Source organism: Malassezia vespertilionis, chromosome 2, assembly GCF_029542925.1.
Source record: "Malassezia vespertilionis chromosome 2, complete sequence".
NCBI lineage: Eukaryota > Fungi > Basidiomycota > Malasseziomycetes > Malasseziales > Malasseziaceae > Malassezia > Malassezia vespertilionis.
Genome location: NC_079248.1, coordinates 900,670 through 918,173, shown reverse-complemented (window position 1 = coordinate 918,173; position 17,504 = coordinate 900,670). Strand labels below are relative to the sequence as shown.

Below are 17,504 nucleotides of genomic sequence, written 5' to 3'. Positions count from 1 at the left end.
ATGCGCGGTGCATGAGCAACAACCCGTGGCCACAAGGAGGCGCGCCAGGGGACTGGGCTCCCGGTCCTCCCGTCGCGTACCATATGCGGCCAAACGGGTTGGGGCGGAGCACGTTGACATCCTCGCCGCCCCTTCAGCAGCAGCGGTTTGCCGAGATGGCGAGGTATCACCCCAATGCACAGTACGCGCAGGCGCGTTACCAGCCCGAAACGCGCGCGTACACGGCGCACTCGCGCACGGGATCGAGCCCCGCGGCGTCTGCCGAGTTTTCCGATTCGCGCGCCGCAGCGTCGCGCAGTGCGCATCCTCCTGTGGCCTCGCCGCCGGTGCGCCCCCGCGCCGCGCAGAATGTCTCGCCGCCAGTGGCGCATAGCATGCTGCATGCGATCCCTGCGCCCAAGTACATGCACGCCCCACCGTACTCTGTGCCGCCGCCCGCAGCACATTCTGTACATGCTACCGAACTCGTTCCTGCGCCCATCATGGACCGCGTCCTGATTCAAGCGACGCTCGACAATGAGCACTTTGCCGTGGTCAACGTCACCGGCCTTGAATCCGCGCCGCGGATCAAGCAGTGTATTTTGGAAAAGCTCGGGTTTTTCCACACCGAGTTGGCGCGCTGGCAGCTCTTCCGCACCGAGATTGGTCTCACCAACATGCACAACACGCCGCCGATCGATGACGATACCCTTCTTGCTCTCTGCCTGCAGCTCGGCGACAATAAAGGCACTGTAAAGTTTCTCGTGCAAGAGGCAGCCGCGGCGCTGCCAGCCTATGCGGTAGATGCGCGCGCGCGCATTCCATCCACCTCGCCCGAGCCTGTGCGCGCACCAGAGCTGCATCCAGTCACGCCGCGGCACGCGCGCGGTGCGGCAAACCGGATGAGTATCCCGTCGCCGGGCAGTGATCATGCGCTGGGGACCTACGCTGGATGGCAGCCGCTCCTCTCCACGCCAGCATCCAATGCTCAGCCAAGCCTGGCGCCGCCAACAAGCTCGCCAGAGTATGCAGACCGACGCGCAAGCATGGAACTGAAGCAGCACGGCGCGCCGCCGTCCTTGCAGCCGTCGCACCCTGCCGCGCTGCAGACGATGCCGCTGACGCCCGTGCACGGCACCGACACGTTCCTCCATTCGCTCGCCGCGCCCAACACGACGTCGCCGATGGTGGAGCAAGCGTCTTTGCCGATGCAGCTGTCTGTAAGCCAGCAGATGCCCGTGCGGCCAGACAAGATATGGCCGAAGTCGAGCACTGTCGCGCGCGACGGCAGCCATTCCACTCCGATACCCACCAGCGCGCCGTCGTGCGAAGAGACAACCGTGTACCCCCTCTTTAAGAGCGCTTCCAACTCCGAGGAGCGCACCGGCCGCATTCTGCCCCCAGCGCCAGCGCCAACCGAGTCGTCTCAATCTCCGAGTAGCCACCGCTCTTCCGGGGTCTTCGACGCCCCTATGGAGCGCAGTCGTGCTCTGTGGAACGACCCTGTGTCTGCCATGAGCACCTATAGCGCCGCGACGACGCTCTCGGAGGAAAATAGCCGCGAAGATACGCGCCTCGCGCGTGTGCGGCACATGATGGATCAGGCGCGGCTACTGGACCAGCACAACGACTGCGCTTCCTTTGCCTCGTTTTCCGAGGATACGCTTGGCGGCACGTTTGCGCAGCCTCTCGATTCGCACACGCTCGTTCCCGGCAGCGATACGTACCGTGCCGAGCGTACCATCATGCCGAGCCAAGGCACCCTAACGCCGACGCACGGCGCGCGTCCCGTGCTCACCATCTCGATTAACAAACCCAACGCACAGACCGACCCCACGTCTCAGCGCTCCTCCTCGGGGATCGACCGCCGCGGATCGTTTGCGAACCACGATGCGAACTGGGCGTTTCGTCCCCCAGCCGAGCAGCTCTACGAGCAGCTCGACGATTTGTTTCCGCGCCACGACCTGGACAAGCCGCTCTCCGACGCCGCGTCGCCCGTCTCGAACTGGAAGCACTCGAGCGCGAGCAGCAATGCGAGCAGCAGCAGCAGCAATGCCTCCGCCACGTCCACCTCGGCGCCTGCCAAAGGCCGCGGCCTGGCCCGTGGACCGCACCACTCGATCCGTGTCATTGCACAAAATAGAAAGCGCTTTTTGGACAGTACGCGGCACGCAGAGCGCCGCGAGGCGAAGCGCGATCAGGCCGTGCTTGATCGGCGGCGCAGCACCAAGCTGTGGGGCGGCCAGATGGTCGAGATGAAGACCAACGAGGCGGATTCGGTGGGCGTGGTTCCGGATGCGACCATCGGTCCCGAGCTGGAGCCCAACACGCGCCCCGTATTCAAGTGGGTCAAGGGCGACTTGATTGGAAAAGGCACCTACGGACGTGTTTATCTTGCATTGAATGCCACTACCGGCGAGATGATTGCCGTGAAACAAGTCGAGCTGCCGCGCACGCGCGCAGACCGCGATTCGAACCGGCAGCGCGACGTAGTCGCCGCACTGAAATCGGAGATTGCGACGCTCAAGGACCTCGATCACCCCAATGTAGTTACCTGCCTGGGCTTTGAGGAGACGCGCGATACGCTGAGCATCTTTCTCGAGTACGTGCCTGGCGGCTCGATCGGTTCCTGCCTGCGCAAGCACGGCAAGTTTGACGAAGACTCCACGAGCTCCTTTTTGAACCAGACGCTGCAAGGCCTCGCCTACCTGCACAAGCAAGGCATCCTCCACCGCGACCTCAAGGCCGACAACCTTCTGGTCGACTACCACGGCACGTGCAAAATCAGTGATTTTGGCACCGTGCGACGCAGCGAAGACATTTACAGCAACGTCGAAAACATGTCGTTGCAGGGCAGCATTTTCTGGATGGCACCCGAGGTAATGAGCCTATCGCCCAAAGGATACAGCGCAAAGGTGGATATATGGAGTCTTGGGTGTGTGGTGCTGGAGATGCTCGCAGGGCGCCGCCCGTGGTCCGACGAAGAAGCGGTCCAGGCCATGTTTAAAATCGGCGCCGAGCGCCGCGCGCCGCCCATCCCCTCCGACTGCAAGCTCAGCAAGCCCGCCGCGCACTTTTTGCGCAACTGCTTCGAGATCGATCCGTACAAGCGGCCTACCGCCGCGCGGCTCCTCGAGCACGTATTCGCCTGGCCCTCGCCCGAATACCGCTTTGAGCACACGCCGCTGGGGCGCGCGCTCGCCCAGTAGATGACTAAGCACTGTTCTTCTGTAGATGACAAAGCCCGCTGTGCTTCTTCCCTCGTCGCGATGAGCTCGGCAGCACAAGTCCGGGAGGTGCTACAGACACTCGATGCTCTGTACCATAACCCGGATCCGCAAGCGAAGGCGCAAGCGAATGTCGCGCTGCAGCGCTTCCAGCGTACCGAAGACGCGTGGCGCACGGCAAACGAGCTCCTGCTCGCGCAGGAACATGCGCTCACCTCGCGCCTCTTTTCCGCGCAAACCTTTCGCTACAAGGTGACACTGGATCTGGAGCAGCTTCCTGCCGAAGCGCAACTCTCTTTGCGCGATACGCTGCTCGACGCCCTCCAGCTTTATGCACAAGGGCCACGTGTCGTGCAGACCCAGCTGTGCCTTGCGCTCGCCGCGCTCTCGCTCCAGCTGCCCGAGTCGGTGTGGCCGCGGGTGATCCCAGGTATGGTGGAGCGGTTCGGTGGGAAGCCAGAGACTGTCGGCGTTTTGCTCGAGTTCCTCTCTGTGCTTCCCGAAGAAGTCTCAACGAACCACCGCATTCCGGTGAGCAATGCCACCTACCGCGAGCGCGTGCCGCAGCTGCTTACCCAGCAGGCGAGCACGGTACTACAAGTCCTTTCTATGTACATCCACGCGCAGGGCGTCACGCCTGCGATCCAAGAAACCGTCTTTCGCTGCCTCTGCAGCTGGCTCAAGGCAGGCGAGGTATCCGCGATGCAGCTCGCAGAAACGACACTGCTGCAATTTACCTTTGATGCGCTGAACACAGACGCACTTTTTGATGTCGCCGTGGACGTGTTTTGCGATCTTATCCACGAAACGCAGGAAATTGCGGAAAATCGGCCCGTGGTGATGCTGATTCTCTCGCGTCTCCAGTCGCTGCGCGCGGTGCTCTCCGCCGCCGGCGATGACGATGACAAGGTGCGTGGTTTGTGCCGCATCTTCGTCCAGGCCGGAGAGACCTACCACGCCCTGTTCATGGAGCACGTTCCAGAGATGCTCCCCATTGCGCAGGCGATTTTCGAGTGTGCGTCCTACCACGACTTGGACATTGTCCAAATCACCTTTCACTTCTGGTACCTCTTGGCCACTCATGTTCATAATGCCGGGGAAGCCGGTAATGCAAACGCAGCGCCGTATCGCGCGCTGTACCAGCAGCTGTTCGAGATTATTATCCGGCACCTCGCTTTTCCTCAAGACACACTCTCCGGCCAAGAGCGCGACGATTTCCGCTCCTTTCGGCACTACATGGGCGATACATTAAAAGACTGCTGCTGCGTGCTCGGCGCAGAGGCGTGCTTGTCGCGCTCCTTGGAAATGATCGAGACCGCACTCCGCGAAGAGTCGCCCGCACTGCGCTGGCAGGACATCGAGGCGCCATTGTTTTCCATGCGCTCCATGGGCGCCCAAGTGGATTTGCGCGACGACCAAGTTACCCCGCGTGTGCTTGCCATTGTGCCGCAGCTGCCGCCGCATCCGCGCCTGCGGTACGCAGGTCTTCTTGTCTTGTCACGATACACCGAGTGGGTAGAACAACACCCCGACCGGATTCCGGAGATGCTCACGTTTATCACTACGGGGTTCGAAGGTGCGGACAAGGAGATCAGTGCGGCCGCGGCACAGGCGCTCAACTTTCTGTGCCAAGACTGCCGCGCGCACCTCGGCGCATACTTGCCCCAGCTCTTTGCGTTTTTCACCACGATCAAGGATTCGCTGTCTGCCGAGGATATGCTGTCGCTGGTAGAAGCCATTGCCTACGTGATTTCTGCACTCCCTCCGCACGAGGCGACCGAGTCGCTGGTGTACTTTACGCAGCCACTGCTGGCGCATGTACATGCATATACAATGCTGCCCTCGCCAAGCAAGACGGAGACGATGCACGCTGCCGACCGAATCGAGCAGCTCGCACGCATATTGCAGGTCATGGGCGTGTCGCTGGCGTCGACGCTGCCGGAAAGCTGTGCTGCGACGTGCTCGCAGGCGTATGCAATCTTGGACCGCGTGCTCGAGCTCCACGGCAGCGTATACTTTGTCTCGGAGCGCACTTCGAGCCTCATCCGCCGCGCGCTCATATTTTTCGGGCATCGCGCGGAACCGACCTTGGCACCGCTCTTGGAGCGCTTGGCATCGTCTTTTGAGAGCACTGGCTTTTCTGGCTACGTTTGGATCGTTGGTAAATGCATCGAGCAATTCGGCCACGGCGCAGGCGCGCCCTTGTTTGCGCTCCTGTCCTCCGCGTTGGAGCGCGTGAGCGTCAAACAGGCGCTTTTGCTCAAAGAACACGGGCCGGATCAGCTGTCCGACGTGCTCGACGACTACCTGCATACTTGCCTAGTCGCACTCGGCGCTGCGCCGGGCATGCTGCTCGCCGCGCCTTTTTTCCCCGACGCGTTTGGCGCTGCAGTGCATGCACTCCAGGCGCTGTCTCCGTCCGTGGTTAGCATCGCCTCCGACACGATTCGCAACGTGCTTAAGTTCCCGGCCAAGCCGATGGGCGCAGCGTATGTGGACAACGTGCGCGCTGTTGCGCAGAACCAGGGCTACCACCTCTGCTGCCACATGCTCCTTGGACTTGTCACGCATTTTCCGCCGGAAAACATGCCGGTCGTGATCGATACCGTGCGTGCGCTCGCGCATCTCTGTCCGGAGCAGCTCCCGCAGTGGATCGGCGGCGCAATCGAGCAGCTACCCCAGGATTTGGTTCCTGTCCAGGACCAGGTGCGGTTTATGGAGAGTTTAGGGAGCGGCCCGATCGACGAGGCAGGTGTCAAGCGCAGCTTGGTCATTCTGTATGGAGCATCGCGCAAGTCGCGCGAGCGAGGTATGTACGAGCTGTCTAACCACAGTGGAATTCGACAAGGAAGTCATGGGAGCAGATAGATAATGTCCATATTACTCCACGCCTGCCTCTTGTGTAAACTCGAGATGTTTGGCGACTGTGTGAGTGGTAATACAACGTACTGTCTGCTGGTGTCACAGATGGGCGGATCGTCTGGATCGCCTTGAGGAAGTCGCTCAATACGAGTTTTGGCTGGGTGAGCTTGGCGCAGACGTACCTCGAGCAAATCGTCGGACGCGACGTCGGCCCACGTCATTTCCATAGCGTCTGGATCGCCAGGGGAACACGGCGTGTAGAATACCTTGAGCTCCTCTACCTCTGGTGCAGCTTCGCCACCCTGGGGGCGTGGAGGCGCCATGACCTTTTTAAAATGCGTCGCATTCATGACGCGGCGCACAGGCTGCATTAATGCGTCGCGCACGAGGACGGCAATATCAGAGCCCGAGTACCCCACGGTCTGCTCGGCAAGGTTGCGCAAGTCTTTGGGCTGTAAATCGCACGGCGTGGCGCCAATGTTAAGCTCGAACATGCGGTGCCGTGCGTCTTGCTCGGGCAGCGGGATGTACACGCGTTTTTCAAATCTGGGGTAAGCGGCAAGCAGTACACACCGTCGCTTAATCGCGCCGTCAAGCGCCCAAGGACTGGTATTAGTCGTGCATAGGGACGTACATGTTGGTGGCGCCGAGCACGAGCACATCCGACTGGTCGTCGTTTCCCACGCCGTTCATCTGCACAAGAAACTCGGTCTTGATGCGCCGCGACGCTTCGCTCTCGCCTTCATTCCGGGTGCCGCACAGCGAGTCGACTTCGTCAATAAATATGATCGACGGGCGCGCTTCACGGGCCATGGTAAACAGCTGCTTGACCAAGCGCTCGCTCTCCCCCATCCACTTGGACACCAGGTCCGAGCTCGAGACGCTGAAAAATGTAGACTGCGACTGTGTCGCAATCGCCTTGGCCAGATACGATTTGCCTGTGCCGGGCGGGCCGTAGAGCAGAATACCACTCCATGGTTTGCGCTTTCCGGTAAACAGCTGTGGGAATTTGATGGGAAGAATGACGGCTTCTTTGAGCGCTTCTTTTGCAGTAAAGAGGCCCGCAACGTCTTCCCACGACACGTTCGGCCGCTCGGAAAGAATTACACTGGATAGGCCTGAGCGCAGCTTCTTCGTTTCGGCGTCGATGCTGTCGTCGGCATCGTCGCCGGCCCTGGCTTGGCTCGTGCCGCCTTTGCTCGGCACGGCGGTCTCGGCATTTGCTACTTTTGCCAAGTGCTCTTTCAGTTTCTCAGCCCTATCGAGGTACTCAACAAACTTGGACCGGATTAGCTGCTTCAACTTTTCATTCTTCTCGTATTTGATCGCCATCATGAAATAGTCGAGGCTGTTTTGGTACTGCACGTATGCCTCCTGGTAATTGTGCTTCACATCTTCGTCGATCGCACGCTGCACAATCTCGATAGCACGCTGCTGTTAGAGTATACTGTCATACGCACGTCCAAAAAGTCGCTATGGGACCTGTTGTCAGCCGCGCACGCACCCACGTACATGCTGCAAGGACCGGCCGCGGTCTTTTCGGAACGTGTGGAGGTGAACGCTGGCCCACGCGCATGAGTAGAGGTTTCCTTTGTACCCGCGTTTGCTCATGGCCGATACTGCAGCGCCGCCGCCGCAAATGCTGCCCGTAGTTATCCCTGTGGATACGATCGATGATATAGGTCGCAACGCACTTCCCAATAGAGATGCACCGCCGTCCACCACTGCGGCGCCGACAGCGACGACGCAAGATCCGATTTCGTCTCAGTTGCCCGCGGCCCCGGGAAGGCAGCAAGAAGAGAACCAAGGCGTTTCGAACGAACCTGGGAATAAGCCACGACCGCGTTTCCAGAATTTCATGCGTCTTCGTGGCCAGCGGTCCGAGCAGAATCGGCAGCGCGCGCCGGTCAGTGTGGTGGACCAGCTGCAGTTTGGGTACGTTTTACTATTGCTCACCGCAGTATGCTTCCTGTAGCCATGGTCAAAATGCAGCTCGAGCGCGACGAGCACAACGACCCACCGATTCCTATCCTGGGCCAGGAACTAAGCGCAAAGATTACGCATACAGTGCACACGGGCAATACAGGCCACACACTGTACCGTATCGAGCTAGACTATGCGTTTGGGATGATCCGTTGGGCGATCTACCGCGAAGTACGTGACTTTCTCGCCTTGCACACCTACCTGCGCACGCAGAGCGTCCGCGGCTACCTTAACAAGACCACCACACGAGGGAACACGGACGGCGAAGAAGGCTTGCCGCGTTTTCCACGCGCCTTGTTGGTAGGTCTTCTCTCCATCCAGCACATGCCGAAATGGCTTTCGCAGCGTCCCGAGGACGAGAAAGAAGACGCATTGTCGGATCGCGAGGCGCGCGAGGCGCTAGAGTTGTACCTGAACCGCTTGGTTCGCCGCGTTGCCTTCACTGCCCAGGTGAATCGGGTGTGTTTGTTCCTGGAATTCAGTGTGATGTCTTTGCAGATGGCATGTATCCAAGGCGAGTTGGGCAAGCAGGGCTACCTTAAGATCAAGTCGCGCTCGTCGCCCCACTCTATCATGAAATTCGGAACGCGCGAGCGGATTCCCAGATGGTTCATCGTGCGCGAGAGCTGCATTGTGGTGATGGAGCAGGCCGCGAGCCTGAATATTCACGACGTGTTCCTCATGGACCAGGAATTCGAGCTTGTCCAAGGCCGGCATCTCCAGCCCCACGTCGTCGAATACAGCAACGACGAAATTCGATTCGTGGAGAAAAGCGGCGATAAAAACAAGTCCAGGGTGCGCACAGGCGCGACGGCGCACCACTACTTTAAGCGGCACAATTTCTACGTGAAGAATGCAGAGCGCAAGATGAAGCTCGGGGCAAAGAGCGAGCGCGAAATGGAGCAGTTTCTCATGTCCATAAAATGGGTTGCAGCGCGCAACCAGTATGGGCAGCCGAACCGCTTCGGCAGCTTTGCGCCGATTCGATGCAAGGCTAACGCGCAGTGGCTCGTCGATGGGCGTGACTATTTCTGGGCACTGTCGGAGGCGATAAGCAATGCGCGCGAGCGTATCTATATCCACGACTGGTGGCTCTCCCCTGAGCTCTATCTCCGGCGCCCTGGCACGCTCGAATGGCGCCTGGACCATTTGCTCAAGCGCAAGGCCGAGGAAGGAGTGCACATTTACATTGTTCTTTATAACGAAGTGGCGAACCAATTTACGCCCACAGACTCGGGCTACTCCAAGCAGCACCTCATGGCGCTGCACTCCAACATCTTTGTGCAGCGCTCGCCGAATCACTTCCAGATGGGCACCTTCTACTGGGCGCACCACGAAAAGGTGTGCATCGTGGACGAAATGGTCGCATTTATGGGCGGATTTGACCTGTGCTTTGGCCGCTGGGACACGCCCTCCCATGCGCTCGTCGACGATCCGTACATGGAGCACCCCGAGGGCCTGAGCCTCACGCCTGGCTTCCTTGGCCCCACGCTCGATGGAAAGCACGAGGCGCAAGTGTGGCCAGGCCAGGATTATGCGAACGAGCGCGTGGCCGAATGGCACACGCTGAATAAACCTGAGCAGGACGTGATCAATCGAGAACGCGCGCCTAGGATGCCATGGCACGATACAGGTGTGCAAATTATGGGCCAGCCTGCGCGTGATCTATGCCGCCATTTTGTTCAGCGGTGGAACATGCTCCTGCGCAGCAAAAATCACACGCGAAAAATGTCGTTCCTCATGCCTCCCCCTGAGCTCGGCCCCGAGGAGCTGAAAGAGTACGGTGTGCAGGGTACGTGTGAGATCCAAATATGCCGGTCGGCAGGCCCATGGAGCTTGCACACGCCCAAGACGGTGGAGCACTCTGTGCAAAACGCCTACTTGAAATGCATCCAAATGAGCGATCATTTCGTCTACATTGAAAATCAATTTTTCGTCACCTCGACCGCCCTGGACAATGTCCAAATCGAAAACAGTATCGGCCTCGCGCTCGTGGAACGCATAGTGCGTGCACATCGCCAAGGCACTCCGTGGCGAGCGATCATTGTCATTCCACTCACCCCTGGCTTCCCCATGTCATACGATAATCCCGAAAGCTCGTCGCTGCGCATCATCCAGTCGCTGCAGTATCTCTCTATTTCGCGAGGGCCCAACTCTATTTTTGGGCGGTTGCTGCGCGCGGGTGTGAACCCCGACGAGTATATCGGGTTCTTCTCCCTGCGCACTTGGGGCATGCTTCGCAATGGACGGCTTAGCACCGAGCAGCTCTACATCCATGGAAAAACCATGGTCGTAGACGACCGCATTGCACTGATTGGAAGCGCTAATATCAACGAGCGCAGCCAGCGCGGAGACCGCGACTCGGAGCTCCTCGCGGTGATTCGCGACGAAGACATGATCGACTCTACCATGGCGGGCCAGCCATACAAGGTCGGCCGCTTCGCACACACGCTGCGTCTCCGCCAAATGCGCGAGCACGCAGGAATCGACACCGATATGCTCGAAAACGCCGCGCTCAAGCACGAAGCGTACAAGCCAAAACGCACGCCGGCAAAGCCCAGCGCGAATGCAAACACCTCGCTGCCTTCCATGCCCGGCCGGCGGCGCACGCATTCGCGCAGTAACAACTTGTTTGCGCCGCTCTTTAGCGTTCCCGAAGTCGATCCGGACGCGTTTATCGACCCCCTCGATCCCGAGTTCTACGAGGATGTCTGGCTCAATATCGCCGACTACAACACGTATGCTTTCCGCTGCGTGTTTCACTGTGTCCCTGACGACGACATCAAGACATGGGTTGCGTATACGGAAGCAATGCATTGGTCCTCGCGCCTGAATCGGTCCTTGTGGCAGCGGCCAGCATCCCAGTCCAACGCGCCCCTCCAATGGGCCGGCGAAACGCTTCAGCCAGAACCAGACGTGTTTAGTGCACAGGAACACGACCAGATGGTCGCGCTCCTGCAGACATGCTGCGGCAATCTTGTCCATCACCCCCTCCTGTTCATGGAGCAGGAAGCGGCTGCGAGCAACTTTATGTTCCCCATGGACCACATTACACCCACCATGGTGTTTGACTAGCAAATTGTATACTGTATAGTAGACTACGGACCGCTTTACTTCTTGAGCTCGGCAAAGAGGGCGTCCATAGAGATGGACTTGGGTCGCTCGATGGGGAGACCGAGCATGCGGTCAAAGACGAGCTGAGGAAGCGCGCCAATGGCACGAGAGATACCAAAGATGACGGTGTAAAACTTGAACTGGTCAAGACCGTAAGAGTAGAGCACACAGCCAGAAGCCGCATCCACGTTAGGGAAGGGGTTCTTGGTCTTGCCATGCTCCTTCAGGACGGGGGGAGCAACCTTGGAGAGGCGCTTGACGAGCTGAACGATCGACGAGTTCTTGAGCTCGGGGCGCGACTCGCAGAAGCCGTAGAGCGCAGTGAAGCGAGGGTCGGGTTGACGCAGGACGGCGTGGCCATAACCAGGGACGACACGGCCGCTCTTGAGCGTAGACCAGAGGTAGTCGACAATCTGATCGTCCGAAGGAGACTCGCCGACAGCCTTCTGGAGCTCGAGCGACCAGCCGAGCACCTCCTGGTTGGCAAGACCGTGGAGCGGGCCGGCGAGACCGTTGAGAGCTGCGCCGTAGGCAAGGTAGGGGTCGGCGAGCGAGGAGCCGACCAAGTGGGCAGTGTGTGCAGAGACATTGCCGCCCTCGTGGTCACCGTGGATGGCAATGTAGAGACGGAGGTAGTCAATAAGGCCCTCCGAGTCGCCAAAGCCAATCTGGGTCGTGAAGTTCTCGATCAAGTCCATGTTGGGGTCGATCTTCTGAACGCCATCGCCGAGACCAAAGACATTGTAGTAAATGCGGGATGCAATGGCGGGAAGCTTGGCAATAAGGTCGATCGAGTCCTCAAGGGTGGACTGCCAATACTCGGTCTTCTTTACACCCTGACTGTACGCAGCAGCAAACTTGGAGTTCATGTTGAGCGCAGTGACGGCGGCAGAAAACTGGGTCATGGGGTGCAGGTCCTTGGGGAACGTGTCGATAATCTTGTTGAGATAATCAGGGAGGGTGCCGCGCTGGTTCAGCTCCGAAGAGAGCGCCTTAGCCTCATCAGCGGTGGGTACCTTGGCGGTGAGGAGCAGCCAGAGCATGGACTCGGGAAGCATCTCCTTGCCCTTGTGGCCGACGTCCGCAGCAGTGGGAAGCACCTTTTGCGTGTCGGGGATGCTCTTGCCGTGGAAAGTGATACCGCTCTCCGAGTCAAGAACGGAGCCCTCCCAGAGCATGCACTTAAGGCCACGCATACCACCAAGTACGTGGCCGACATTGACCTCGCCAAGCTTGGTACTCGCATAGTCCGACTTGAGCTTCGCGAGCTGTTCACGCTTCTCAGGAACAATGGCACCGACGGCTTCGTAGATGGACTTGGTCGAAGCGTTGCGCACGGATGCAGCAGCAAACTGGCGAGGCACCGCAGCGGACCTGAGGGCAGCGCGGGGAATGGTCAAGGAAAGCATGGCTACAATGGTGGATGGATGGAAGAAGGGTCCTCAGTCAGACATTATTATCGGTGCTCGAGATCAAAAGCAGGCCAATCACAGATTTGCCGGTTAAGATACACCGGTTGCCGCCGGGCGTATCATCGGCCGAAGCAAAAGTGGCTCGTGCGCTTCAACACCACGTGTGGAGTAGTGTGCGTCAGCTTGGCAGCAAAAAGCACGGACCTTGACATGACGGAGCGCAAGCCCGTCAGTGTGCTGCTGCTACGCGAGCCCGTATCTGTAAGTCTAGGCACTGATGCATACCATGATGCATTCGGTGAATTTTGCCTCCCGTCGTTCGAACTTTCGGCGTTGGCGACGGGTGTGACGACGCCAGAGGGAGAACCGATTTCACAGGCAACCGACATTGATTTTGCTAAGCACATGATCCAAGACGTAGCGTATCTTATGACGCATCACAAACCCAAGGAGTACGCGCAAGAGTATTGCATTGTGAGCTTCCCTGTTCTTTCGCATACCTTGGACAATATCTCCGATGTTGCGCAGAAGATTATAAAGTACGGAGAGTCCTACGACGGAGTTGTTCTTACAAGCCAGCGCGCAGTGCAGGCATGGACAGAGGCTGTAAAGCATATTTCTATGAAATGTAAAGATGTCCCCCGGTTCCAAGTTCCGTTCTACACGGTGGGGCCCGCAACGATGAAAGCGCTCCAGGATGCCCAGATACCCTCTCTCCTGGCGCCGGAAGGTATTGTCGGCGAAGATGCTGGAACAGGGAGCGATCTTGCGCACCGAATCGCGGAAGGCATGCAAAAAACTTTGCCACGCAGTGGGGATACGTACAAACTGCTCTATCTCGTGGGAGACAAGCTCTCTTCTGGCCTGCAAGACACGCTCACGACGCTGCACGCGCGCGTGGAGCTGGACAAAATGCGCGTGTACACAACCACGAAGGACGATAGGTTTGCAGCTCATTGCCGCGTGCTCTCTAAAGAGCTCCAGCACTGCTCGGGAAAGGTGCACGGCAGTGCGCCAGACTGGCTCGTCTTCTTTTCTCCGTCTGGCGGCGACTACGCTTTGCCCGATCTACGTGCCTACGGCTGGATTCCCGCACCTGGCACGCCAGCGTTGCCTACACATCCAAAAATTGGGTGCATCGGGCCCACGACCGCGGCGTGGGTCCGCGAGCGACTAGGCATGGAGCCCGATGCTGTCGCCGCGCAGCCTTCGCCCGCCGCATTGAGGGATGCTATTCTCGATGCAACCGCTGACACTATACCTCTCGCATAACTACGGCTCGGGGAGCTGGACAGCGCATTTCGTGTGCCACATCCACCATTGAAGTATGATCACCAGATCGAAAATAACGGTGCCCATGCTTCCAAGCAGAAATGGAAAGCTTTCCAGTAGGAATTTGCGCCGCTCTGCCGTCTCGATCTTGGGATTCGTCAAGATGCTGGTCGAGTACAGTACGTTGCCAATTAACGCAAGCACAAATAGCAGGATGGATAGGCCACGCACGGATTTCCGCTGATAGTTGGTCCATATTTGCGGTAGGCGCGACGTCGTGTATAGCAACGCGCATATCCAAGCACTAATGCGCCCGATAAGCTGGCCAAACTGCATCGGCTCGCGTGGCGGAACGGGTCGCGACATGGCCGTCGTTGTTCTTGGAAGGTAATAGAGGATGGGGTGCCGTAAATCGGTATACTTGGTATCTTGAGCACTGTCTTTTGCAAAAGCCATGGTGTGCGCGGGTATGAAAACGTTGTGTGCGAAGCCCAAATCTGTAGATGGCATCGACACCGCAACGCTGGGGTCTTGCTTGGAGAAACGCAATGAAAAAAAGGCAAACGCACTGAGCAGCACCATCCCTGTACCCCTCCGCGTCGTGCTGGGCCGAGATGAAACGTTTGCGCGGCTCGCCTCACGCGAATGCCGCCGCCCACGCTGTTCTAGAGCATTTTCACCGCGCTCCACAGAGGTAGGGCGGGTGTATGGGTGCACTGGATCGACAGTACGCGCCCGAGTCGTGTGCGGTCGTACTCGGTGGTGGCGCCGCTCCATCAGGTCTGCCGATTGGGACGGATCCATGGGCACAGAAATTGTTCCGTAGGGTGTGCTGCCATGCCGCTGCGGAGTACGAATTAAAGAATTCGTGCGCAATGAAGGCACATCTGCGCGAAAGTATTTTGCTATCACGACGGGGGCATTTTCTGCAGCATACCTGCCGTGTGGACCGTCACGGTGACGAGTAGCGGGCTTGTAGAAGAAGATGTACTGCGCGCAGAGGATCAAATCCACAGTTAGCATATAAATTGCGATGATAATCTGAATTGCAGACTGCCCAGTAAGCGCAGCGCCAACAACGTTGGTCAAGTCGCCCGCCGTCCACTGCAGCAGAAAAACGGGCGAAAGGCCTTCGACGTTTTTCGTCACTTGGTTCTTGAAAATTTGTCTGGAATGAGAAACAGCCAAAAAAAAAAATCAAATCAAATACGTACGGCGACTGCGCCACCATCCATACTATCAAGCTCGCCGTGCCAGATATGCTGGACAGCAACCCCGCATGTGCTGCGTGCGGCATTCCAAGGCACCGATTGTCAGCACGACCCAACGTGTGTTTTGTCACGTGACTATAAAGACATCGCGGCGCGGCGTGCCTTGCTCGCGACAATGAATCGTCGCAACGCTGCGGGCGTTGCAGACCGGCATGCCTTGTTGACTCCACGCACGTACTCAGGTGAAGATCCTAGTTTGTCTCAGGATGGATATAATGCAACCGCATCCCCTTACGAAAATCCATACGGGCCGCCCGAGGCGGGTGCGCCGAAGAAAGAGGCGCCGGCGGGCCGTGGGTATATTTCACTCTTTAATGGATCTGCAGCGCAGCAGAGCTCTGCAGCGCATTTAGAGGAACAGAACGATTCACGCTTGGATGCTCTGAGTGAGCGGATCAAGCTGCTGCGCGATGTACGTAAAGGAACAGTGTGTTGATGGTAGATTTCTACGGGCATCGGAAATGAGGTGCGCGAGTCGACGAGCGAAATGAATTCGCTAAACGATGTGTTTTCCAATGCATCCGCATTGCTTGGGAACACGTTTACGCGTATGAATGCCATGGCACGGCGCCAGCGAGGATGGTTCTGTAATATGATGCTCTTCTTACTTTTCGTTATTTGGGTCTTTGTATGTATTGTATTCATTGCTAACGTTAGGCTGTCCTTTGGTGGTGGCGCAGATAAGTGCTCTGTACATAACTCATACCCATGTAACGATTTTATGCTACATACCCATGCTTGCGGGCTCCACAGGGAACATCTTACGTAGAAGATTGGCCGTCGGGCGTCGTGGTGACAATTCCTGCGGTCAGTTGGCTGCAGAGTGCTTTACGTACCAAAACCATTGCACGATTCAAACACGGGCAGGCATGAAAGATAGCGGCACCAGTGGCAGGTGTTTGTGGGGTCGTCGCTCTGGTAGAAATTGAGTGGCAGAGAAACGAAATAGGCAATGAGCAATGCCAGCGCAAGAAGGCGGAGCACCCATGTAATGATCATGTGTTTTCGCGTCGCATGAATCGATGGTGCAAAAAAAAGCCCACCGAGGATGCCGAGACAAAAGCCGCCAATGTGCGAGAAATTGTCAATACCCGGCAAAAGGCCCAAGCCCAAGCCGATGATCGCAAAAACAATGGATACGATCGCACGTGTCTTTGCGTTCGCTTCGTATTTTGCATTGTACATGAGATCCACAATCTCCAGGCTAATGCACGCGTAGATAGAGCCAGAGGCACCTACTGCCGGCTGGCCGATGAGTCCAAAGTTGCCGCCAAGCAGATTGCCGCCAATACCGCCCGCAAAAAAAACGATCAAGTAGGCCAGCGACCCGATCAGTTTCTCAATTTGACAGCAAAGCGTCAGGAGCACAATCAAGTTAAAGAGGATGTGGATAAAACCAGAGTGGATAAACTGGAATGAGTAAAGCGGCGACGAGTACATACCATGGCGGAAACAAAGCGGTAAGCCTGATTGGGGTTCTGTGGATCCTTTAAACCACAAATTTCGGCAAGCGAACACAGTTGCGAAGGCTTGAAAAATTGCGAATCCGAAGTAGTATACTCCAGACAGGGAAGCTCATTGTTGACGGAAAGGCCGGGTATTTTACGCATACAGGGAACGAAGCGCGCGCCGAACGAAATAAGGAATTCCGGAGGGGGGCCAATCATGGGCTGTAAGTGTGGTTTGGTCTGTACAGCTTGGCCAGTCTTTTGCTTTGACAGGATCAGCTCTGCAATAAATGCAGCGAGAACACCGACCGCCAAGATCCAGCTTACGATAGGATACCGCTGCCGTCCAATGCCTTGTTGCCGGCTATTTATTTGGCGCTGCAGTAGATCAGGGTTCGACCAGGGAAAACGGCCATTCTTTGCGGTTGATTTCCCGTTGCCATCCCCTGTCTCTGTATCTGGTTGCATGTTTCCCATGAACGCAACATCAGCATATATGCGATTATCAAACGATCGCGCTTCGTCAAACTTGTCGTCGGAAAATCCGGATTCGTGCATCGCAAGAGGAAGGTCTGTATCGCTCGGCTCCCATGGTCCGGCGTATGGAAGAAATTTGGTAGAGTCATTCACGCTTGCATGATCAAATACACCCGACTTGTTTGTCGATAAATACGGTGCGCTTCTTTCATGCTCGTAATCCAGCGTGGTTTCACTGTGGTTTGAATGCATTAGTAGCGCTTTATCCTGTATATCGGTATTATAAACATATCCTCCGTCGGGTGTGGGTAATGGTTTGTGCGTATTGCCGACGTCTTGATTGAGGTTATTTGCTCTCAGGGAAAAGCTCTCTTGGCGTCGCTGCCGCATTGCTCTGGGAGGATTTACCCCATTATGCAAATGTTTTTGCACCGAATTGTACAAATCCGAATCACCACT

The 17,504-nt window shown here is 57.5% G+C and overlaps 7 protein-coding genes across 7 annotated transcripts; 4 read left to right on the top strand and 3 right to left on the bottom strand.

The window, feature by feature from the left end:
• Positions 1–11: 11 nt before the first annotated feature.
• On the top strand, positions 12–3,188 carry BCK1 (mitogen-activated protein kinase kinase kinase; the record flags this gene model as incomplete). Its single annotated transcript, XM_056206132.1, has 1 exon — positions 12–3,188. The coding sequence occupies one exon, from the start codon at positions 12–14 to the stop codon at positions 3,186–3,188; it is 3,177 nt and encodes a 1,058-aa protein (XP_056062107.1).
• A 60-nt stretch (positions 3,189–3,248) lies between these two features.
• On the top strand, positions 3,249–6,074 carry MTR10 (Nuclear import receptor; the record flags this gene model as incomplete). The annotated part of the gene is made up of 1 exon (XM_056206131.1): positions 3,249–6,074. The coding sequence occupies one exon, from the start codon at positions 3,249–3,251 to the stop codon at positions 6,072–6,074; it is 2,826 nt and encodes a 941-aa protein (XP_056062106.1).
• Positions 6,075–6,086: 12 nt separating this feature from the next.
• On the bottom strand, positions 6,087–7,582 carry VPS4 (Vacuolar protein sorting-associated protein 4; the record flags this gene model as incomplete). Its single annotated transcript, XM_056206130.1, has 6 exons — positions 6,087–6,130; positions 6,156–6,225; positions 6,251–6,614; positions 6,703–7,502; positions 7,529–7,541; positions 7,569–7,582. The coding sequence occupies 6 exons, from the start codon at positions 7,580–7,582 to the stop codon at positions 6,087–6,089; spliced, it is 1,305 nt and encodes a 434-aa protein (XP_056062105.1).
• A 95-nt stretch (positions 7,583–7,677) lies between these two features.
• On the top strand, positions 7,678–11,126 carry SPO14 (phospholipase D; the record flags this gene model as incomplete). Its single annotated transcript, XM_056206129.1, has 2 exons — positions 7,678–8,003; positions 8,030–11,126. 2 exons carry the CDS (start codon positions 7,678–7,680, stop codon positions 11,124–11,126), a joined length of 3,423 nt encoding a protein of 1,140 aa, XP_056062104.1.
• Positions 11,127–11,161: 35 nt separating this feature from the next.
• On the bottom strand, positions 11,162–12,574 carry MVES1_001278 (citrate (Si)-synthase; the record flags this gene model as incomplete). Its single annotated transcript, XM_056206128.1, has 1 exon — positions 11,162–12,574. One exon carries the CDS (start codon positions 12,572–12,574, stop codon positions 11,162–11,164), a length of 1,413 nt encoding a protein of 470 aa, XP_056062103.1.
• A 213-nt stretch (positions 12,575–12,787) lies between these two features.
• Positions 12,788–13,849, top strand: HEM4 (uroporphyrinogen-III synthase; the record flags this gene model as incomplete). The annotated part of the gene is made up of 1 exon (XM_056206127.1): positions 12,788–13,849. One exon carries the CDS (start codon positions 12,788–12,790, stop codon positions 13,847–13,849), a length of 1,062 nt encoding a protein of 353 aa, XP_056062102.1.
• Positions 13,850–15,948: 2,099 nt separating this feature from the next.
• On the bottom strand, positions 15,949–17,126 carry MVES1_001276 (protein S-acyltransferase; the record flags this gene model as incomplete). The annotated part of the gene is made up of 2 exons (XM_056206126.1): positions 15,949–16,530; positions 16,563–17,126. 2 exons carry the CDS (start codon positions 17,124–17,126, stop codon positions 15,949–15,951), a joined length of 1,146 nt encoding a protein of 381 aa, XP_056062101.1.
• Between the last annotated feature and the right edge of the window lie 378 nt (positions 17,127–17,504).